The sequence below is a fragment of the Patiria miniata genome, unplaced genomic scaffold, assembly GCF_015706575.1.
Source record: "Patiria miniata isolate m_02_andy unplaced genomic scaffold, ASM1570657v1 HiC_scaffold_10, whole genome shotgun sequence".
NCBI lineage: Eukaryota > Metazoa > Echinodermata > Asteroidea > Valvatida > Asterinidae > Patiria > Patiria miniata.
In genome coordinates, this window is record NW_024037048.1 from 1,149,279 (window position 1) to 1,174,393 (window position 25,115).

Here is a 25,115-nt window from a genome sequence, read left to right on the forward strand (position 1 = left end):
TCCACCACATGATATGATGGCGGACCAGGGGGAGCACTGGCACGAGCTTGGACAGTAAGTCGTGTTTTGGCCTGTAGTGGGCAAGAAGGTGCAGCTGTATTGGCCGCATGTACAACCGGCAGTAAGGGATTAGATCTACCATACTTGCCATCAGGCCCAAGAGACGGAGCCAAACCACTGCTGGGGTTGTGTCGGCTGACATCAGCAGAACGGCACATTCCACCAGATTCCCCAGTCGTTCCCGAGTGGGACAGGCTATGCCGCAGGATAGATCCAGATCCGCCCCCAGAAAGGTCGGGCAAGTTGATGGTATGGGATGTGACTTTTCGTTGTTGATGAGAAATCCCACACTTCCTGCAATTTCCATTGTGGTGGTGACTGCTTGACATGCCTGACGTTCCGTCATGCCCACAATCAACCAGTCGTCCAGATAAACAAAGATCAGAATGCTTCTTTGTCTGAGGACGGCTGCCACAACCTTCGCTAACCGCGTGAAAACCCTTGGTGCGGTTGCAAGCCCGAATGGAAGAACGATGAATTTGTAGGTTAGGCCAAAAAAAAAAAATAGTTGGTCTCTGGTCAGCGCGCGCATCGATTTTAATCATGCGCGTCAACCTTTTTTTTCCCAAAATGTTCCACGGTAGCTCCAACAGCACCCTCTATTGCCGCACCTCCTTAAATTTTTTTACCAAAGAGCACCAAGGAATGGGAAATTGCACCAAGGCAAATTATGGAGGACACCAATGTACATGAGGACACCAAAAAACAGCAAAATAGTACCCCACCTTGTCTGTACAATCCAAGCTTGAAAAAAAAAAAAAAAAAAATTGCCCGACGCTTGGTTGGATCGGAGGGCACTGGAGTGGGGCAACAGATTGTGACCGACGGAGGGGTGCTTGTGAATTCCAGGGCATATCCGTGAGATACGGCATTAAGCACCCACCTGTCGGAACAAAAACAGGCCCAAGTCTCTGCGAAAAACTTTAGACGGCCCCCGACGGGCCCGAGATCGGGTGCCGAGATGGGGAGTCTGTCATTATGCCAAGGTCCCCCTCCAAAACCCCTGCCAGAGCGAGGGGTAAGGGAGGACCCTCCACGTCTCCCTCGACGGCCAACGGACCATGGCCGATAATAAGCTGCCGAGGATGTACATGTCGGGGCAGTCGAGGATTGAGCTGTAGTAGTTGTGGTTGTGGCTGCAGCAGGTTGGCTTGTTCGGGGACGAAAGGGCCGTAGTGGTTTGTGAGGCAAACGCTGAAAGGATGCTTTGTTTCCGCCCCTAGCAGGCCGAGATCCTTTAACCTCTGATGACTTTCGGAGGTTTATCTTTTCGGTGGCCTCAATCCGTTTCGCTTCTTCCTCCATCAGTTCTTGAAACTTATTGTTAAATATCAGAACCCAAAAATGGAAGAGCATCGAGGCGCGCCCGCACTCCATCCGAAGGGAGAAAAATTGTATCCAATACTTTCGACCTTCGCACCATTGTAGCGAAAATAGAGATTCGTGTAAACTGTTCCATGCACAGCTGTAAACACTCATCCATACATCGGAAAGCCATTTCAGTGGACTCTGGGGAAACATCAGAGTCAGCTTCACAAGCACAGACCAAAAATTCGGAAAGCAGCTGTGAAAAGCAACTGACTTTCAACCCAAAACGTGAGGCTGTATCCACCTTCGCCAGGGTATCTTCCAATTTGCCACGCACGCGGTCGAGAAAGGGGGATTTCCCAGACGCCCGGTTGCCTCTGTCGGCCGCCATTTTATCCTTGGCTGCGTCCGGGATTACCGGCACCGCTAAATATTTGTCCAGTATTTGTCTGGCTATTAATACGGCTGCCGGACATATTGGGCTGGCCAGCTTTCGGCATTTTCTTCCGGGCTCCGGGCCCGCCGATGGGCTAGCTTGGTGCACTCGGAATATTGGTCGGGGCTTTTTCAGCACCGGTACCCGTGGACAGAGGCCGAACAGGCATGTCGCCGAGCACCGAATTATCGGCCGAGGCTCCCTCGGCCCCGGGACCGGATGACAGTGGCCAAGTCGGCATGTCTCCGAACTCCGAATTGCCGGCCGAATATTTCTCGGCACTAAGCCCCGAGGACAGAGGCCTAGCAGGCATGTCTTTTGGGGCCGATTTGGCAGATTTACTTGCTCGTTTAGTCTTAGTAGTAGCTGGAGGCCTACCAGGCACAGCCCTACCTCTACTCTTGGCGGCAGTGCTGGACAGTGGCCTATCAGGCATGTCAGCAGAGCCTAGTAGAGAAGACTTTTGTCGGCCAAGGGTTCCGAAGAACCACTCCGTACCGAATCACCACCGGGGGAATGACTGCGCAGCCACGCTGAGACTCCATTCCAATCATCGGAAGCCCATCCTTCGCATATCTCGCACGGGTGGGCCCGTGAACAAACCCTACACTTGGGGCATAAATCATGCGCATCCTGCCTGGATCGCGGTTGAATAATTCTACACTTTGTGCAAGTAACAAAATTTGGCGGGGTGAGACCACACCGCGCGCTACTTGCGTCCGCCATCTTGAAAAATACACGAAACGAGGAACGTTAGCAAAAAGTTAACTCTGAACACTGAATTTAATAACAAGAAAATCTGAGGAATGCTGTAACAAACTAACAAGAACTCGATAGAAACCAACAGTAAGTTTAAAGGAGAATAAGCTTTTCTAGAGCTAGAGAAAATTGTATATTGAGAGAGCTTCAATAGAATACGACTACACCTGATCGGCGCTAGAAGAAAAGAGGACGATATGCCGCTTGGCATCATGGGTATCGGGTATTGGCCAAGAGGGCGCTGTGGTAGAGGTAAAATCTAGCAGGTATGGCCTGCGGCCTATAAGGAATAATGCATATGTAGGAATTAGCAGATAAGAGAGGGCCCGAAGTGGACTGACAAATCTCCACGCAGAGGGCTTTTGGGAGTGTTTTGGCAGTTTTAATTTCATTGTGCTTGCAATTATGTACAGGATGAGTAAAAAACAAAAAGGAAATCAAACTGGTGCCCCCCTATTTTGTAAAGAAGTTCTGCACGTAGCTCTTTCCAGATCTAGGATTTGAAATCCCAATTAATAAGCTTTCTTTTAGTTCAATATAAATCATTCAAATCGCTCATGTACTTTTTGAGTTTGGACACAAATGCAGTTTTTAAATTTTGTGCATGGATCACATTAAGGTACGTGATTAGCCTTGGTCAAGGCGCTAGTTGTTATTCATCCCGGTGTAGCGTGAATATCCGACTCCATGAAATGTGGACTCATTGGTAGTACTGCGCACGCGTGAGTACGATACTATGCTATTTTTAGGATCGTTTCGGGAGAGTGACCTGTCACATGCGAGGGATCAACCAATAATAGGGAAATAGGGACCTCACGCGGCCACCATTTCTATGCAAATCAGTTGGACCCAATCTAGCGCCTTGGTTCAATCGTCGGCAAAAGCTTATGTTTTTCTTTATTTTGCGCTGGATTTCTAGCACACGACCTCGTATCCGAATACAGATAAGTGTAGGCGGGGCTAATATGTGGAGTGTCCAATCACACCTTGGTAAATCCGGACGTCATGAAATTATTTGCAGCTATTCGCCTTTTGCGGACGTGACAAGAACCACAGTTTTTGTGCATTGGTGCCGTGTGCAGAGACACACAATGTGTACGTGTATGGATTATGTACGGTGCCACGTTCACTATGCAAGTTTCCACGCAACGATCGACCAATAAGAAAACGAAATTTAAGGTCAGCTAAGGCTATTAACATAATGAGCACCACCCTCAAAACCTCACATGGACGATTGAACCAAGGCGCTAGATTGGGTCCAACTGATTTGCATAAAAATAGTGGCCGCTTGAGGTCGCTGTTTCGCACTGCATTTTTAATGCACTGCTTGCATAGACATACCTGCATGCATAGCGCAAGCGAAGATATCGTTTACTGCGCTACGGCCGGATGAATAACAACTAGCGCCTTGACCAAGGCTAGTACGTGATATGAAGCATGTTGTTTGTTTTAACATTGGAAGCAGAGGGAGGTAAATAATAAGCGCCAGTTATCGTGGTTATTAGAATGTTTTGATGTTGTTTTTTTATATATGTGAATTGTTTTCGTTTTCCTGAAATATCACTAACCTTTATTGTGATTATATCACTGTGTTTAATTTAAAAGTTTATAACCTGAAAAGCTCACTCGTGGGCGAATTCAAGGACTCATTTAGTTTTACTAAAAGAAAGCTAATTACATCCAGATCTTGAAAAATAGGGGGCACAATTTGGGTTTCCTTTTTTTACTCACCCTGTAGAAGGGCAACAGGGCAACCGCCCAACCTCGTCCCCAGTGCTTACTTTATTTCCAACCTCGTTTCCAATATTAAGCCCTGGATAGGCAACTTTCTTCCTGTATCCTGATTCGATACTGCAACTTGCTTGTAATGGATTTATATCATGTAGCTGGTGTTATTTCCAATGTGCATTACTTGTTTTCATGATCGCTGTAATTATAACGTCCACGCCTTCTCAAAAATACTCCTTTCCTTTCCAGTTTGCTCATATTAATATGAAATGTGATACTGCATATTGGCTAACCAAATTGTAACATTTTAACAAAAAAAAAGGTGTTTTCATAACTCCCGGCACAACGAATTGATGCTGTTTTTACCCCAGACACCGCATACAAAAACAACACTAATTGAACGCACATTCAGGCACCAGACTATTCCTCATTTGCATACGTGTTCAAAAATCTTGCACATTCAAATGATCCAATACCAGGGTGAGAGAGCAGGTAGTGGTGGGCGCATACTGCTCGACACCCTGGGGACAAGGTTGGGCAACGGCCAGAAAAGGAGAGTTGGGGGAGACCTAGACTGGACCATCGCAAGTTAAATTCAAAAGCGTTCATCCGCCCAACGATGTCTGACGCTTATGCAAAGATGCTGTTGCTAATAGCTTTGGTACATTCAGGAACTCATGTATACTTCACGCACGAACCAGTACAGTACATTAGGCCAAAAAAATAAATAATAATAGTTCTGCTTCCGATTACATGCCTTTCAAAAATAGGGTCGGTAGGTCAGATTTTTTTTGGGGGTGGGGCCAATTTTTTTATGCAGATTGAATGGGGCATTCAATTATATATGCGAAGTTTTAGCCTGAACTATTTCCATTGCACTACGAAACCTATACACGAAATGGCAACAAAAAGTGAATAAAACCTTCCTTTAATTATTGTCAATATATTTACGTTCGATAATTCTCAAAAATAATGGAAAATTCAGGTCGTTCGCACCATATGCACAACGCTAGTCAAGACGGGGAGGCCAAAACTCTAAGTGTGTGATGCACTGTGCGTGTGTGGCGAGCGGCCCACCATGGGCCGACAGACCTCGTTTTTACGGTCAAAAATGTCGGGAAACACGCAGTGCGATCTCAAAATGAACTCTTGAACACGGAAAGTACATACACAAAAAAGCCAGATCAATTCTGTGAATTGATGTTTTTGCTCCATCGGTGTTTTCTTGGCATTTGTACGATGTCGAAACCGACCAGTTGACAGTGCATCAGCCTGCACTGCTAGTGCTATCAGTCACATAGCTATGGACTGGTTACTGCATGTCTTCTAAATAGGCCCCTGCGCGGCGCGGCCGGAACCAGCCGTCGCCGCATTGATCTAGGTTTATGCACATGGTTATATTCACCGTGACATCGAATTGCGAAGTAGTTATAAATATCGCGAAGTGAATTTGTAAAAATAACGGATGTTTCTTTTGAAAAAAAAAAGCGAATGTAAAGTAAGACAACAAATAAATACAAGCATTTTTTGACGCAGAAAAGATACGATTTTATTTTTATTTATTCAATCATTGTTTTTTGTTTGTTTTTTGGAATTGCCGGTAAAATTTTTAGGGTCGCAGCATAAAAATAGGGTCGGTCGGGTAACCGGAAGCAGAAGTATTCTTTTTTTTTGCCTAACACACACACTGCGTGTCCTGTCCACAGGGCTATCAAACTAGTAAAAACGCGCCCTCTTTTGTTGGTGTACGGAGCCCATAGTCAATCTAGCCTCCCGAGGTGATCGCTTTGAGAAAATGGAATGCTCTGTGGATCACATCGGGAGGCTAGTTGGACTATACCATGAGCTAAAGCAGTCAACATTTACAATTAAAATGTATTTCTATTTCAAATGAAATGAATAGAAAATTTACTTGAACCACCGCTGCATGAAATATTTGAATACATGTGATGCACACACCCATATGCATTTACACACAATATCGGTTGCTATGCCCATAATACTTTGGTTGCTATGCGCATAGTCTTTTTGGCAATTCAAAGCAACATAGCACAAATAGTGAATACCACTCGGCCAATCAAAATACAGAATCTGTAGTTAAGGCGTTATCAATCCCAGTACATGTAACTATGTTTTTGTGTTCTGTTTTCAAGCATGGTAGATGTACATCTATCTGTAAAATAGCATCTCTGAGCATTTTAAAAAGCATTTTACAGTAACTGTTTTCAAGTTGAACAGAGGACAAACATATAAAGCAGAACATTTTGTATGAGAGATTAGAAATACCTACCTTATCATCATGTTCTGCTGGAGGATTAGGAGCTGCTCGTCTTCTTTTTACATGCATGGGAGCTTCCGTATGTTTCTGGAACATCACAAAAATGGTAATCTTTTACTTTTTGGTTGAGAATCAATATAGTTAAAAGTAAAGGTGCATTCCAAAGTTTTCAAAATTTGTGAAATAATATAAAGTGTACGACAGGGGACTTTGATACATGTACAACTTTAAAATGTTGATATCTCTAACATAAAACAAAACAGGAAAATAATGAACAAAAACAAAAAACCAAAATTGGAGTTTCACCTTGAGTTTCAGTATGTGTATGGTATACCAATGTTTACTGTATGTATGCATGGGCTTGGATGCAGTTATTTAGTGTAGTACTCTCTGCACGACCTTAAAATGTCTAAAACTTTTGGCTGTGTCTAAATTCATCTACAGTAAACTCTGGCCAAGTCGACATCTTACAACTCGTCAAATCACTCAAGTCGGCGGTCTGTCTTCCCGATTGTCTGTAATGCATTTCCATTGAATTTTTTATTTCTAAACCAAGTCGCTCAAGTCTTTGCATTACTCTTGGTCCCCTTTCCATGAAAAGCATTACAGAATCCTTTGTGTAAGACGGTATTCAAAATATCACGCATTGGCATCGACTTCCTGTACTGCGGTTGGTAAGAAGTGTCGAGTGAAAAGTGGTATGGCGAGGCCTGTGATCGCTGCATGCATCAATATTTTGAATAAAACAAAACAGAAAAATCCATGCTTTGTCAATGCAGTGGACAGAAATTTGAGTAGGAAATATACAGACAGACATGCAACAATTAACAAGGCATTGTATATGTGTAATTTACACCACAGAAATTCCTTTGAAATACAAACATCAGGTTCAAGTTAGTAACTTAGTATCAAGTTAAGGTTCAAATGTGGAGGTACCGAGGGAGTCTCATCTCCTAGTGAATACTTACCCCTAGAGCTGCTGCTAATATGCATATTTCCCTAGAGGGTGCAGTGCATTAATAAGATGAAGTCTAGGGTTGAGTTTAACAACTCTTGTATTTTTGGGAGTTTGTGAGGTTCTGTGTAAGTTGTTTAACATTGTTCAACAATCTCCAAAATTATTGAGTGGTACACCATTGAAGTAGGCCCATGATGCTGTTGTTGGCCTCATCTCTTGCGCATGATTCTTATCCAATGCACTTGATCAGTTAGATGCGACAGTTATCATGATTTTGTGAAGCTGGTCAATATGGAGGGACTGAAGTGAGGTGTTTATACTCTCCGCTGAGTATTTCATTATGTTGACATACAAATAAGGCCTTTTCACACTATGTACATCTGATCCTTGTCAAAATCTACACAGTTCCAACCCGTGTCGACTCCTTAAAATTTCAACACGGTTCAATTTCGCTACGTTTTCACACTACTCATCGCAACACCAGCGTTTTTGCTACACGTGTAACGTTTCAACCCATGTACTGAGCGATCATTTCACACTTCACACACAGCCGTGTTTTATAGCTCCATGGATGGTCAGCCCAACCACGGACCCCCACTTCATGTCAGTCTGTTTTCTGATTTCGGGCCCATTTTACGTCAGAGGAAAAAAATATTCTGTGAAGTTTTTAGCACCATCGGAATTATATGCGAAGAACACACAAAAAACCAAGCGTGGTTGGCCGCTTCTAGTGCTTAGGAAAAAGCAAGCACGGTCAGCAGGTGTAGCGTGAATTGAGGTGCTATGAAATACAGACTCATTAAGGTATTGCGCATGCTCATGGATAGATAATGAGGAGAGGGACAGGTCACGTGAAAGGGTTTAACCAATAAAAGGGAAAAGGGGTCAGATTTTCATACGAGTCCGATTTTCATATCACACCGGTGGTGGCGCAACAGGGCAGCTGTAGGTCAAAGGTTATTTGTATGTTTGTTGCACGCTAAAAAGTAACAACTACCTGAACTACAGCGTGTGTGATGCTGCATGCACGCACTCATACTCCGATCCGATGAGTCGATTTGCAGTTGTACACGGGTCGAACGTAACTCAGAAGTGTTCATACTACGGCTTTCAACACGTGCCAGACTTCTCGACGCGGATTGAGAGTTCTCAACTTACCTCCCGAGTAGGGTTAGTTTCGACACGGGTCGAGCGCTCTACACAAGTCAGTGCCGTGTTCAAATGTTGTAGTGTAAAAAGGTTAGTCCATTTTACACGTGTTGGACCCGCGTACAACATGGAGATTTTTCGTAGCGTGAAAAGGCCTGTAGTCAAACTCCATATGGTTTCCAAATGATGTGGCCAGGTTCAATTGCCAGGGCATGGAGGAGCTCACTTCCAGGGTGGAGTTGTTGGTACGACCCGTAGAATAGATTGAGGTACATGAGAACATGTAGCTGTTTACCAAATTGGTTCATAAACAGGGATGATAAAGTGGTCTCCTGATAAAATGAACAAGATTTTTCTGGATAAACTTTTCACAGAGGATATGGTTGAATGCATGACAATTTGAAACCGAGGAGCAATCATAAACCTTATGAACCGGGATATGGCTCAGTGACGGTTTTTGAGTAGGGTGACTGTCAGACCAGATTGAAAAGGTGGACAAAGACGTCAATAATATGCCGGTTTACAGTTGTATGGACCTGAACCACAAAGTTCCAGTTCCAAATGCAAAAAACAGTTCCTGCTTGCTGTATACTTTGCTTGTGAAATAATAGTGACTGCTTGCTACACATATATCGTCACCGTCACCATGAAGTGACACTAACATCAAATAACCGATATTTTGCTATTTCGATTTTTTTTTCCTACTTTGTGATTAATTACACATAATCTATCACCTCAAGAAATTACTATACACAGAGATAATTAGTTTTGTCAAAATATTAATTGACATTAATTAACGTTTGTAACTTAATGGGTCAAAACCGGAAAATCTATCACCTCAAGAAATTACTATACACAGAGATAATTAGTTTTGTCAAAATATTAATTGACATTAATTAACGTTTGTAACTTAATGGGTCAAAACCGGAAAATGTGTTTTCACGAAGTGTACTATACCATTCTTTCGCGTGTAAACTGCCTGCACACTACGTGTCCAAAACGGGTTTTGCATTTTCATTAAGTAACACAAATGTCTTGTGATATGCGCGACTCACTTCTGGCATTTTCACAAAGTAGCGCTAAGCCCATAGCTAATACACATGGTAAGCATCACTTCTTGAAAACTCGAACACAGCGTTATCTGATTTTTGAGTTTTCACAATGTGTACTTAGGGTTAATTAGTTTGATAACCCATTAATAGTTACTTTGTTCAATAAAAATCATACATTAACGTGTCATTCAAGATCCCAGCTTTCAGACAATGCAACAAAACATGAATTTTGAGGCTAAAACGATATTTCACATCACCGTTTCAAAACATCGTCAACTTAAAAATCGCTTGTATCTCGAAACACACATTTTCCACTTCGTAGTTTCAGTGACGATATAGGAGCATGCTTTACAAAGTCTACTGCTCCTAAAGATAGCTGGGCATTGTCCACATGTCAGGTGAAGATTACATGTATGTGCTGGATGAATTAAATGTGAAAAACAAGTATGTCCAGAAAAGGCTGAAAAGTTAGTGGAAAGTAAATCAATAGGTTAATTAATCTGGGAAGCCATGGTTGTCATGGCTATAACAGGGCACTTTTTTTGTGTGAAATCAGTGATATTGACAGGGTCACAGTGTGCCACGTTTGGGGATCTGTTGCAGAATACAGGACTGTAAGGCCCCCCCAAAAAATAGTTCTGCTTCCGATTACATGCCTTTCAAAAATAGGGTCGGTAGGTCGAAATGTTTGGTTTTTTTGGGCCAATTTTTTATGCAGATTGAATGGGGTATTCAATTATATGCGAAGTTTTAGCCTGAACTATTTCCATTGCACTACGAAAGCTATACACGAAATGGCAACAAAAAGTGAATAAAACCTACCTTTAATTATTGTCAATATATTTACGTTCGATAATTTCAAAAAATAATGGAAAATTCAGGTCGTTTGCACCATATGCACAATGCTAGTCAAGACGCGGGGAGCTGGCCAAAACTCTGAGGTGTGTGATGCGTGCATGTGTGGCGAGCGGCCCATCATGGGCCGACAGGGTCAACAATTTCGGGAAACACGCGGCACGTATCACTCCAAATACAAGTAGTGCGATTTCAAAATGAACTCTTGAACACAGAAAATACATACATAGACAAGCTAGATCAATTCTGTAAATTAACTTGCAAAAATGTTCTTTCTCCATCGGTGTTTTCTTGGCATTTTTACGATGTTGAATCCGACCAGTTGACAGTGGCCAGCACTGCTAGCGCGCTATTGGTTGCATAGCTATGGACTGGTTACCGCATTTTCATCATGTCTTCTAAATTGGCCCCTGCGTGGCGCGGCGGGAACCAGTCATCTCCACGTGATTATAGTCACCGTGATATCGAATTGCGAAGTAGTTATATCGCAAAGCGACTTTGTAAAAATAACGGAGGTTTCTTTTGGAAAAAAGCGAATGTAAGTAAGAAAACAAATAAATACAAGCATTTTTTGATGCAAAGGGTTGTTGAGAGGTATTTTGTGAAGACAGAAAAGACAACAAGATTTTATTTTTATTTATTCAATTTTTTTATTTTTTTTGTCTTTTTTTTTGGAATTGCCGATACAATTTTGAGGGTCGCAGCCTAAAAATAGGGTCGGTCGGGTAACCGGAAGCAGAACTATTGTTGTTTTTTTTGCCTAATTGCGAGTTGCGTTGGGATAGAAGAAGAAGGCGTCGGGATAGAAGAACGGCTTTTCTGCCAACAAAAAAACAACCAACCATCCAACCATTAGCCTGATGACCAATGCAAATTGTACTGACCAGAAAAATGGTGTAATACATTTGTTTTAAAACCTCACCTGTGACACTAATTACGTTAGGTTTGGCTGCAATACTCACACAAATAGCATCTCCTACAGATTTACTGCGCACATGCTTACGGGGCCTACTGTATCCTTCTTGACTTCTTAACAAGATGTCTTCTTTAACTCGTGTAGGTGTTCCTGGCATGTTGCAATTCTTAGCAAACTAACGTGAAAAAGACAAAAATGATTTTAAATGACTGCATTTCAAGGATATGTTAATAACACGGAGTGGTTCTAAGTTTAACCCCTTAAGCACGGGTTATAATGGGGACATTCCTCCACACATAGAGCAAGTGGCCCACATGACTGCACAGCCTTTGTGTGGTAGCGGGACTGCACAAAAGCAGCAGCTGTGGAACTACCCACTAGCCCTGTGCCACGGCATACCACAGCTGGCAACTGCATTCCAATGAGGATTAGCGGCCGCGGCCATGACCGTTTCCCGTGCGCATGGGGTTAAGCACCCATCCACGCTGGCATTTATGAGTTACACTCAAACAAAAATGTTTAAGGAACAATTCAGGCCACTCTAAATAGAAATTGCTTTTCGACTGAGATTGCCACTTTTATGCATTCATTTTCATTAGCGAGACTCTGGAGTCGGATGCCACACACCATCCCACGATACATGTACATGTAGGTGTAGTGTAGTGTGTGTTGTAGTGTGTGTGGGTGCACTCACATGTGTAGATGGTTAGTGCTCACTCGACCCCAACATGTACCTTCGACTCCAATTACCGACTTGAATAACTTGTTCTTGGCTTTGCGCACATCCCATGGGACTTGCCTCTAGATTTTGAAGGAGCAGTCTGATTGGTTAAGAATCAACAGAATATGAATATTCGTCTTTATACACCTTATGCAGCTAGTACCAGTATGCGTCTAGTGCACACCATGCCATGTGTACCGGTACTGTGCATGGAGCATGGGGCATTCTCATTCTTCAAAATATCAAAAGCTTTTCCTGAGCTGTTAAGTTTCATTTTCATATTTCTTAATTTTATACTTAACAATTGTTGACTGCTGTGATGTGGGATGTCATTTTTAGAAACACCCAAGGGCGCATAGCCCCCCTCGATTTGCTTTGGATGCAAGGGCGTTAACAACAACATACCCACATAAAGACAAGCCATGTGGCATGAGTTTTCACCACTGATCTCTATATAAAGACTGGATAGCGGATATCCATACACCAGTCACACAGTAGACTTTGTATATTGACCACTTCGCCTCTGGTCTCACGAAGATGGCCGCGTATATTACAAACGTTCTACGCGTACATACAGCGCGCGTTGTATTAACAGATGACGCGCATTTTGGTCACGTACACCTATTATGATGTTCTAAAGAGGACACATTTCCGTAGTGATTATTATTTCCAAAACACAAAAAAAGTGAACTGCGGCATTAAAAAAAAGTAAACCACGACGTTAGAAAAATTGTAAACCTGTTGCCAGTGGTGGTGGTCAATATAAAAGTTAAGTGAACTGCGATGTTACAAAAGAAATCACGCTGTCTATAAAAAAGGCAACTTGTCCCTTGTAGATCACCAAATGCGGTCTCACCGGTCTCACCAATATGGCATCAAATTCATTCATTGTGCGGCTCCTTATCCAGTCTTTATATAGAGATAAGTGGTTTTCACCCTTGGAAAAAATTTCACTAAATCAGAAGTTGCCTACATGTAGGTCCCCAGCTGAATCCAGGGGCAGTACAGCCCTATTTCCCATACTTTACATCTCTCCAGTCATGGATGACCGAGCACCATTGATTGCAAAACAAAGGCAAAGGCCAAAAAAAAAAAAGTCTCCGGTTTCTGGTATGCGCGCGCGCGTCGCCGTAGCCATGCGCGTCGGCAAAATGAAAAAATTTTTTTTCAATACAAGATGATGTCTCAAAACCGCCAAACTCACTGGTTTGACTGGTATCCTGCTTTTAAGGTGTTTTTAGATGGGGTTATGATCGACAATAAGCTTTATGTGGCCTCTCTGGACTCCCATATATTTACACTAAGTTTAGTCGGGCACCATTTGCAGTCATCAGCCGACATTTGAAGCCCCCCCCAAAAAAAAAAACAGGTAAAAAAAAAAAAAAGCCGCGTCGCTGCACCACTTTTGGGGCAAGCTCCATACCAGAAACCGGAGACTTTTTTTTGGGGGCCATATAAACCTCTTTTTTCAAGTTTGTTGATTAAGTGGTGAGATGTTGAAAGAATGCGCTATCAATGTGGACAGTGCATCACAAAGGGTATGTTGGAGATGTTGCTTAAAATGAAACATAATGTTGTCCATAAATAATTATTCATTCCAAAGATTTCATTTTTCATCACAAATTTTATAAATCTTTAAAACAATCATAGTAGTAGGCATAGCCATAGCCATATCAAGTTGGGCCGACACCTTAGCTATGTTTGGAGTTCAATCCTAAAATTCTACTGAACCTTAGTGTTATAGCGAAAGAGATCATATGAGATAGCATTTGCTGCAGGATTGTTTTTTGGGGGCGCAAATTGAGTTTACGTAATTACAATTCCGTAGAAACCCAATCAAACATCGTCATTATATCGTTTATATTTTAGGATTCTACGTCACCGCCAACAAGATATTAAGAACCAGGTAAAACAAAACTTGGTTGTATACAATGACAATATATCATGACCTTGGCGCTTTTTTTCCCACAGACATACTTATTATTGTACATCACATAGAACATTATGCAAGGTACGTTGAGACATTATCTTTACATAACTGCAATTGCATACAGACAGTTTTGCTCAACAGTATGCAAATAATGGAATGGAAAGGCGGTAAAACCTTGCAGCTAAACTTTCCTAAGGTTTTGTTGAAAAAGCAGCAACTTTCTCTATCAGTTTGTTGTAGAACCGAGCGAACTTGGAAGACCCAGACCAGCCAGCCGTGGCCAGTATGGTCTGAATGGGAACACCACAATTACTGGCTGCTGATGTTGAGGCTGCTCGTACTCTGTGTGCTTTGAAGACAGAAGCATCAACGCCTGCGTCATGTAATCAATGCATTTTTAATCCATCGACTGATGCAGAGATGAAACTGGCATTAGCAAAACAAATCGGAAATTTTGCCCAATCAAAATCAGTGTCGGAAATGTGTGCCTGACCGCAGTCCCTTCATGTATAATTTCACTGACAACGATGTCCACAAGAACGATGTAAAATCTAAAAACAATCTCCCTGGTAGATGCAGTTTTCTACTGTACGTTGAGAAATAGTCCCCGTTGTTATCTTTTTCCTCCAACCATCACCACTGGAATTAATCTTTAATGCCTGTTTCTATTTTGGACAGATTATCCTCGCGTTTGACCATCCGTAACATTTTTGCAGCGGCTATTGCATCGAACGTGTATATTGTATGCATGCACGCACCATGCACGATGTTTGTGTATTGTGTGCCGCAGTGATTTTTCCGTGTAAAAAGTCAATGTTTAATCTGTTGTCCAGCCGGAAAAGGGTCCTATCAGCATTGGCCTAGTTGTTTCTACCGTAGAAACACCCTATTTGCGACTGGTGAAAGAGATTAAAACTACGCTCGCGATTATTTTTACGTGCCGTTTTCATTAACTTTTCTTTGCCTTTTTTTCGAAATTATAAATCACATTTTGTGGAAAAATCGTTACAAAATCAAATTTGTGGGACACATTGTAAGAGAATTGGACTCTATTTTTAAAAACCTCAATATTAGAACATTCTACAGCCATATATTTTTTTTTTTGTATGAGAATGTATTACCGGTAGCTATTAGAGTCCTACCACATATATTTAACAATGTGCAGTGTATTGTGTGAAGTAGTGGGTAGGTGGTATTATACAAATACAGCTTGGTTTGAGGGGAATTAGTGGGAATAACTGGTCCCAATGTGTAGGTCAGCTTGACTTCCTCCCGACGCAAAGTTCTTCTTCAGTCAATGAAATAGTCTGGTGCCAACGCTCTTTAAAGTGACTTCACTGCACACAGTAGTTACAAGGACTACAAAAACAGACTGGTTCCGTAAAGATTTCATGCCACAGACTTCATGTTCCATGAGGTGGGTTCCAGAGGGAATTTTTGGTGCAACCAGAAAAAAACTACCGCACGGCAGCGAGCTGGATACTCACCGGTATGACGTCACCTGGGCGCGTATCATTTTTACTTCCCGGACACGCGGCGGAATTGGCCAATGACGCGCTCCAATTTGGTCATAAATATTTATGAGGTGTAGTAACACTATTAACTGACATAACGAAGTGAAAAGGGATCTGGCAATTTCTAGGGAATGCCCGAAAAATCATGAGCTTATGGCATGTTCTCAAGAGGAAACAAATTACACCTCTATAGTGATTTCAGTTAACTTTTAATCAGTGAAAATGACTAATAGGCTAATGGTTCTAAGACCCTATTAGACCAGTTTTTGCTCTCATGCTCTAATGGCAGAGCTTCATCAATAGTACATGTAAGTCAATACCGGTACTTCATATTCGACAAGTCGTGCCAAATAATAAAATGCATCTATAGATCAAGTGCATCTAAATAAAATGTTAACCTTGTGATGAGTCCAGTTTCCGGTTATCGATAAACCTTGATTTGGCAAGTAAACCTTTCAGATTTTTTGGCCCTTTTATCATGTTTACAGGCAAGAATTGGTTTGCTGGGTGTTCCAGAATTACTATGTTTGTTTTCATGTTTTTTACATCAAAATCCAAAGAATCCAAGACAGGGGTTGGCCTCAGGTGCTTCAAGACGTCATATTCCACATCACAGCAGTCAACAATTGTTAAATATGTACATACCTGTTTCATCAGCTTCCTCTTCTTTGAGCTAGGCGGCATTTCTTGGACACTGGCATAGAGCTGAGCAAGTGCAGCTTCAGTCTGGTTTTGTTCCTTCTTCACTTCAACATTTGGTGTTTGTGGAGCACCAATAACAAGAGCAGTTTTGGATTTACTGTCACATTCATCCTAAGCAAAGAGGCAGTGACAAAAGTAATTTCAAATGCAGACATTGCAAAGTGAAATTATGTGGAGCTGTGAGAAGGTAAGCTCTCAATGGTTAAACAGAGAGGGTTAGATTCTTAGCTGCCATGCCTCTTACCCCCTCGTAATGTCTTTGCAGGTTTGTACATGCGCCTATCAAATGTCATGTGTCTTTGCAGGTTTGTACAGTATTATGCGCCTATCAAATGTCATGTGTTCCCCCCCCCCCCCCAGCCCAGCCCCAGGTCCGATGTCGGGATTTGGTCACGTTTTTCATGCCCCAGGGTGGGGATTTTGGTCACTCAAATTACATTGTTACCATTGGCATGCTGCACAGAAATGCATTTACTAGTGCGCCTCACGTATGTATGTCGGGGCATGGTCGGGGATTGTCACTTAAATTTTGCCCGAGGGGTGAGGATTTTGTCATTTCAAAAGTGACAATCCCCACGTCTCGGGTGGGGCAGCCCGGGAGGGGAGGAGTGGGGGAAACAATTGATAGGCACATTGTACAACACAATTTTTTTTATGATCCTGGTGTGTTCTGGGCATAGAGTTATCCGAGAGTGGTTATGAAGCTTGAAAAGGGAAGCACTTTTTAATGTAGTCGTTTGTAGTCAAGTCATCACAAGTTAACAACAGATGATACAATTTCAAGAAAAGTACTTAGGCCACTTTTTTATATTTTAATACTTGGATTACGGAATCACCGCTGAAAAAAAAATGGAAATTGGAACAAAAATAAAAACAAAACCAAAACTAGAAATTGTGGTTGTGAACAACCACAGAGCTGTTCCCAATATTGATTATCTGTTGGACCAATAGACATATAAGTAGAGATCTATGTCTGTTTGCAACAGAAGATAGGGCTTTCCGCATTATGATTTGTTTTTATCAACGTCCCTGACTATCACTATGCATGAACATAAAATCTGTCAAAGTTAGCCGGAAATCGGCTAAAACGGTCACTGTGGACAGGATTTGACCTCAGCAACACGTGCGCTGCGCGCGGGCTGACCGACATACGATATGTACAACGTACGATGTACGTGCATGTACATGTACATTGTGGACGTCCTGTGCATGTTTTAAAGCAGAGGTATTGTCAACCTGAAGTTTTAAGCGTGCGCAGGGCATGTCCGAGTTTGCTTATTGCCTCGAAGCTTTGAAATGTTTTAGACCTACCCTTAAATAGACAATTAAAGTAAAAACTAATATAAAAACTGCCATGGTTGATTTTTCAGGAATTTTCTAAGGAAAAAGGGTCTTTTCATTATAACTTCCGGTCTGATGACGTCATACACCTAAAACTTCGCACACGTCTTAAGTGGGTCAAGGTCATCATATACACCAATATTTAGGCGATTCCGACAAACTTCGCCACAGACATCTATTCAAAATGCATTTTTGAAAATTTTCAACCTGTCGCTAGAGGGCGCTCGAAGATTGCATGACGTCATCGGTAGATGATTTGAAGAATACTGTCAGCCAAGAGACTAACACCGTTGAAAGCAAGTTCATATCTATTACCACTTTTAAATAATAAGCCACTTCCGGTTTTGGCCTTTTTCGACCGGAAGCAAGGGTCACGTGATATCACGCACACTGAATGAAATAAAGACCTCAACCTACTCTACCACTTGCCGGCAACAGAATGCTGCGGACGCGTATGGTTGATTTCTTATGCATTTTTAAAGTTTAAAAGTGTCACAATTTAATTGCCTATAAATAAACACCGGAGGACGTCATCATAACGTCATCATTACACAATGTTGTTTGATTTAGGGTCTTTGCTTGGACAAAGATTGGTGTAAATGAATTACTGGCAAAGAGTTGAAAATGCCCTCTGAAAATTGACATTTTTTAAAAAAAATTGTGTACAAAGTCAATGGGAAAAATTAAATATTCAAAATTCTATAATAAATCACGTGATGACGTCAGCATGACGAAAAGTTTCGGCACACATCCTCAGATGATGGTTAATAACTATGCTGAGTTTAAAGTTGATCGGATTTAAAATAATTGCCAAAGTGGCTTGTACTATAAAAACGTGTACAAAACCTATGGGGAAAAGTGGAAAAAGAAAAAGAAGAAAAAAAAAAAAAGGAAAAAAAAAACTTTAACGAAAACAAGAGCTGTTCCCAATTGAAATTAGGAACAGCTAAAAAAGCCGCCCCAAAATTCTGTTTTTGAAGACACAAAAAAAAAGTGGGGGGGGGCGGGGAAGGTGCCTTGTGACTTCAGTGATCAAAAGCTTTTGTTTACTTTCAATCCAGAATTCCAGCATCTAGCCGGCTCAAAAACTGAGAAAGGAATCACCATACATTTTCACATGCCTTGATCCTTGGGCTGCATGCTCATACTGCCCCTGCATGTTTTATGTTCCTGCACTGGTTCCCTTCACTAAAAATATCTACATGTAAGGCAGAACAGCTCGGACAGAAACCAGCTGCATTACCACCAGTGGGCCACATACGCGATGTCATCCATCATGTATCAACAAATCAATGCACACATGTATGATTTTTGATATTTAGCAACGAAAACAACATTAGGAGCAAATATTGTTTGGAACAAGATAACAAACTTGAAAAAGAAGTCTGCAAACTTGATTCCTCCTTCCTTATGTACTTTTTCTGTGATTTTTTGTAGGTTTTGAAGTTTGTGTTGATACAAGTCATGCCAGTCAACATGGCATTTTATGCTGCGCATGCTGCACTACTACTACTAGGTTGATTGCCACAACACTCTCTATACAGGTGTGTTGTCCGTGCAAAATTGTTCTCTTTTTTTCCCAGCTCAATATAATTGTAATTTAGTTTGATAACTTTATCCGGCAAAGTCTGACCTGTTCGTGCAATAATGAACATAGAAAGATAAACAGTTTCATGCAGTAGAACTGAATGACAACATTTTGTTTGAGCACTTTCACGTCCAATGGTGCACCATTATGGGCGTGCTGTAAAGGCCATCCCCAAACATGTTTTTTGTGTGTGTGTATTTTGACTAACCTGTGGCTGCATTTGGTCAAGTACTGCTGGTTCTTCTTCATCTATAAGCCTGCCATGTTTAATATACTGCTCACATCTTTTCAACATCTTAGCTGGCACCTTTAATCAATTAAAAAAAAAAAAGAAGTTTTTTATTGATATCACACAGCTACAAATGTAACTTGAGCTTCTGTCCAGGTTATCCTTGATGACAGCAGATTTGAAACAAAGGCTTTTCTGAGATAATAATATGAACCTTAATAAAATGGGACTGGTAAAGGAAAAGAGGAGAGTATTGGTCTTCAGCATACAACCAGACTGTTAAATGTGTACATTCATAGTTGCAGACCAGTACAATGGCCCACATTGTCTCTGTCTTCCGGTGAAGTACACAGTGCACCATCTGGTGTATTGCATACTGCGATGGTTGTGTGCATGCAGTGTGAGGATACAGTGCAGGTGATCAGCTATCATCAGTTGCTACTAAAAACAACTCAGGCTGTTTTAGTGGAGCTGGACTGACTGCACACCCTGTTTGAAGCTTATTGCAAGTGATGTGCAAAGTCTGATACTATCCAGAAAGAATGCCTGCTGATACACCCCAGTCCTGGTGAATGAATGGTACTAGGTACAGTATCTGAGGGCAAATGTTGGTATCAGGTAGGTATGTGGGACATCAACCAGGTTGTTGGCGATTTGATACATCATCGCTGCTATGGCCTGTGCACGCCGTTCTTGAAGGGTGGGCCACTGGAGCTGATTGATCATGGCAGTGACACTGCTGGTGGTCCTGTAGTCCCCAAACACGAAGCTTGCATAACGCCGTTGCACCATCTCCAGCTTTTGGATGTTGCTTGCTGTCAAGGGGTCCCATATGATGCAAGAGTATTCAACTACAGGGCAAACTAAGGTTTGTAGCACAGCTCCTTTGTTTTTGCATGTGATGTCAACAATTCACAATGTGTATACCATCTATTTTTCTCTTCATATTGACTTTTTAGGGTTTGTAGAAATGTAGCGACCCAGATCTGAAGCAGTCTTTGAACTTGAACTTCTTTGACTTTGGAATGAAAAGGGAGAAAGAACGTTGCTCTATTTTTCAAAATGCGATGGGCTTCAGGAATGACTTTTAGGAAAAATCACCTACATTGTGAAAGGTATTTTTAAATCTTAAATATTTAACAGAAAGTAAAAGAGGGTCATTTCAGCTTCAATTTGATGTACAGTATGTATTGATAGCTTGTGGGAGTTCTGAGAATTTGTTCATTTTTTTTTTAAGTGAGGCAATTTATCTATGGGATCCTTCAAAGTACAGTTATTTGCTGTATACTAGGCAATAACCCGGCTTTGGCTATTTGTAGGATGCATAGAGTTGCTCGATGTTAAAGAACTATGCAACTGACATTTCCAGGAAAATGCTGCTTGGATAATACTGCCAGTGAACATTGCAGTGTGTGTCTTCCAAGATAATCACATGATCACATCGATGCCACAGCTTCAGGAGCTCATAATTCTGTTTCCCTGTTGCGCCTGAAACCATCCGGCCGATTGCGACAGCTCAGTCGACACTGCGTTGTGATTTTGCACCGCGAGGTTGTGGTTTTCAAATCCTCCGTTTTGCACCCAATTTTTTTATTTTCTAACCTGAGGCTTCGGAGGATTTTTTTCAAAAAGGGAATAAAGTCAAAATTCCATATATTTATATATTATAGATTTTCTTCTCATGTTTTCAGAAAAGTAAAGTCCAAAACTCTATAGCGTCCATGCGGATGTCGTTTGGGAGAAAAACAAATTTCCGCCAGGCCGACTCTCTGGCGAACTAGATCAAATTTTCCTGCACGTATTTTCCTGACTCGTTCCGTCTCTTCCGTGGTTGTGCCCGGGCACTTAACACTTGCTTAGTGCCAAAACTGTACCAAACTTATGAAATCATTTCATATTTTCAGCAACGAAAAACGTCGAAAACCAACTGACCCTGCCGGGCTTCCAATGCAAATGTCTTTGACGTATGGTCAGTGCGCTGACTTCACTCATGCATTGGGCTGTGGCTGCCGTCAGGAGGGCTGTTTGCAAGTAAACGTTCAGAAGAGTAGTTTGGCCCAGCGATTCAAAAGGGGGCAGGGCGAGAGCTTGAAAGACCCGCCCAAGATCCCATTATGGTAGGACTGTCCGTGTCCATGGGGGGGGGGGGGGGAAGCTGTCGAGAAACACTCATACCCCTGAAGAGGTGCATGAGGGTGGTGCAATCAGAAATCCAGCATGTTGGAAGCTCGCCGGATTGGGGTGAAGCAGACCCAACTGAAGCTCACAAAGAATGTGTGACCATTGTTCGAGGATGAGCGGGGCATGGTAGAAAAGGGGGAGAATTCGTGGAAACCACGGCTGTCTAAGCCATATGGGGCAACCAGGAGGATCCTGCATGCATCCTGCATGATCATCCTGAGTACACGTACTTTGGGTAGAAGGAAGATCGGGCAGAAAGTGTAGTCAAACAGAGTGGTCCACACAAAGGAGAGGGTGTCAGTTCGCCACGCCTTGGGCTCCGGGGTCTGCAACAGTACACTGGGAGCTTGCGGTTGAGTAGTGTAACAGGTCAATATGCGGTCGTTCCAACTGTGAGAAGATCATCCACGAGGTTGGGAGCATCAACTCTGTGAGGCGAACCCAGCCCCGCAACAGAGAATTCGGCTGTGGTGTTGTTCGTGCCCGCCAGATGGACTGCTCTGGGAGAGATTGCATGCTGGGACACCAATGCAGTAGTTGCCATGTGAGTAGGCATAGGCTTGGGAAGTAAGTCCTGCCTTGCCAGTTGACACACTCAAGTTGTCGTAGTGGATGAGATCAGATTAACCCTGCACCATGCGTTGAAAGCGGTGAAGAGCATTGAAGACCGCTGTCAGTTTGAGAAAATTGATGTGGAGGTTGGTCTGTGCTAAAGTCCAGGAACCCACAATTTGGCTGGGGGTTGGGGATGCACTCTTGAACTCCAGGCAGTAGCTGAGTGGAACGGTGGGTGAGTACCCACCGGTCTGAAGTGATTTGGTCCCAGGATCCAAAGAAATGGGCCAAATGGGATCGCATGGGTCCTGCTATGGGGAAACGTTGCCAGTCACTTCCGCGAGCCGAGCCACGGCTGAAAGGTGGCGGCAATGGTTGAAAGACGGGAGGTGGCCCATGGCTTTGCAGGGTGTCGAGTGGTGTAACGAAAACCACACCTTGATGGTTGTGTTTGGAAATCACCTAGGACTCCTTTTTTTGGAGCCCTCTTTTTTGGGGGCCCCCGTGGATGACGCGACCTCAAAACAGGGAAAACAACCTGCAAATGAAAAGTAAAACGGAACAATAGTGCGGCAGCCATGCTTCATGCAAAGCCTCGCTCCTTCGGTACAGTGTGAGTGACTTTCAGTCTGTGTAAATGCTCATGCTAACGGTAGTATAGTACGAGCGTATAGTGAGTAACTTGCAGCCCTTGCAAAGCCTCACTTGCTCAGTACGACTTGAGCTACTTGCAGCCAATGCAAAGTCTTACATTAAATAATGGTCGTGTACAATGTACGAAGAGAGTAGCTTGCAACCTGTGGGAAAGCTTGCTAGCTTGGTACGGCGTGAGTAACTTGCAGTCTGTGCCAAGCCTACGGAAAATAGCTGGTAAAAAGCTGTGCAATGGGAGTGAGCGACCAGCAATCTGTGCAAGTGTTCACTCCTGAAAGTACCAATAATGACCAAAGAAATCTCATAAATAACCTACCAAAGTTTCACAAAATATTTAGAGACAACAAATAGAAGACCAATTAGTTGAATGGAAACCATCAACTATAATGAATGGCTGGAGAAATATGAAGTATGAGCAATCCAGACCTCGGAAAAATATATCTTCCACGTAGTGCCCCTAAATCACACAAAAAAACAAAAAACAAACAAACAAAGCGAAAAAAACCCAAGAAAAACACATATATTCTTAGCAGCCAACATTTTTCAAATTCCTCACCTTGAAGATTTTGTGATACTGAGTGATCATAAACTCTACGCCACAATTGAGTTTGTTGACGAGAACCTGATTTCGAAGATCTTCAGTTGTCAACTGAAACAAAAGTACAAATGAAAATTTCTGTTTTGAGATTCTTCTCATTATAGCATTCTTTGATTTGAGATTCATAGAAAATCTCGGAATCAGTACTACTAGCCCCCCAAAATGTTCTGTTTAAGGTAATCCTATTTTTTTTCACATTCATACTATGTGTCCGTGTTACATTCGTCTATTTTTTTCTATCTATCTAGAAATAACTTACATCACAACCACAAGTCAGTTTGTTAAGGTTATTAATTCTTATTACTGTCAATGTTGCAATATTATGACTTGTTTATTTATATCAGGCTTCCAAGTGGTAAACATAAATCAGCGAACTGTAACCTTTTGTACAAAGTACCCGGATGACGGCAATGTTATGTCAGTAAAAGTACCCATTATTTTGATATTGTGCTCATTCACACATTTTGCTGGTTCCCGCACAATCAAGAATATATTGTTTGTGCAAACAGCCAACAGAGCATAGCACATGGTACCATTACATGCTGATGCAGTGCACAAAGGGGTATCCGCGAAATGCTGTCAACAACCACAATGACAGCTTTGGGTGGCGCAAAATTTGCTTCGCTATTGCGAAGAATACTTGACAAAATATGAGATATAAAGACAGTGTCCTGAAATGTATTTCTTGTGGATCAAAGTAACCCTAATGTAAATAATGATATTGGAAGGCTTTTTTTGGGGGGGGGGTACACATGCAATATTGTCATAGCTTGTGCAATATATGTGATGCGATAAATGAGTCGTTTGTCGACCCTGGTCAACATTTTTTTTTTTATTATTACAGATTTGAAAAGAACACAATCTCAGCATTACTGCTGTGAAAACCGCATGCTGATACCACCTTAAGTTAAAAATTTATGGGAGTCAGAACACCAAGGGATGTGATGAAGTGGCCCTATTTTGGCCTGTATCGCCAAATGAAAATTCCCGACAAACAACTCATGTAGATCGATCACATCACATGCTTGTATCCTCCCAAAGCCATCCAATATTATAAGTACTTTATGCTACAAAATATTTATCATTTAACATGTTTAAAGGCAAACCTGTTTTACAAATTAAAGTCCCTAATCCTCTCTCGTTTTATACTTACATATCTTGGCCATAGGATGTGTGGTGCGAACATAATGCCCAGGTTAAAGGCAGACATCTTATTCAGATTTTCCTGTTCAGTGATGCAATACAGAAGCTCCAGAATTTCTCTCAACGTTTTGAAGTTGACTGGTGGAAGCATGAGGAAGAGATATCGTAATGCTGTAATATGGTCCTGGGTGTTCTTGGCTTGATACCTCTTCCCAATCTCTTCTGTCAGACTTTGAACTTGATCCATTTCATATGTCAGACCTGGGAAATTGAGATTAGTTGAAGGACATCAATGTATCATGTCCAACCAAACTTGAATCATCTGTTCTGGTTAGTGCCCAATAAATGACCATTTGACTTGGAGATAGTCTCCACATACACAAGCTTCCATAACAGGCTACCGGTACATGTATGAGCAGTATTTTGGTTAAACAGGATGTGTGTCAGTATGGACCTTCAT

General features: G+C 42.1%; 1 protein-coding gene across 2 annotated transcripts in view; it reads right to left on the reverse strand.

The window, feature by feature from the left end:
• The window catches only part of LOC119734814 (rho GTPase-activating protein 19-like), a 62,186-nt gene that overhangs the window by 17,968 nt on the left and 19,103 nt on the right, over positions 1-25,115 (reverse strand). Inside the window, exons 5-10 of one of the 2 annotated variants that reach the window (XM_038208389.1) lie at positions 24,666-24,916; positions 23,471-23,563; positions 19,504-19,602; positions 16,310-16,477; positions 11,546-11,674; positions 6,582-6,656 (exon numbers count right to left, since the gene is read on the reverse strand). In XM_038208389.1, the coding sequence (XP_038064317.1) occupies positions 6,582-6,656; positions 11,546-11,674; positions 16,310-16,477; positions 19,504-19,602; positions 23,471-23,563; positions 24,666-24,916 (815 nt within the window). The remainder of the gene's footprint in view (positions 1-6,581; positions 6,657-11,545; positions 11,675-16,309; positions 16,478-19,503; positions 19,603-23,470; positions 23,564-24,665; positions 24,917-25,115) is intronic. The other variant, XM_038208397.1, reaches the window with a different exon arrangement.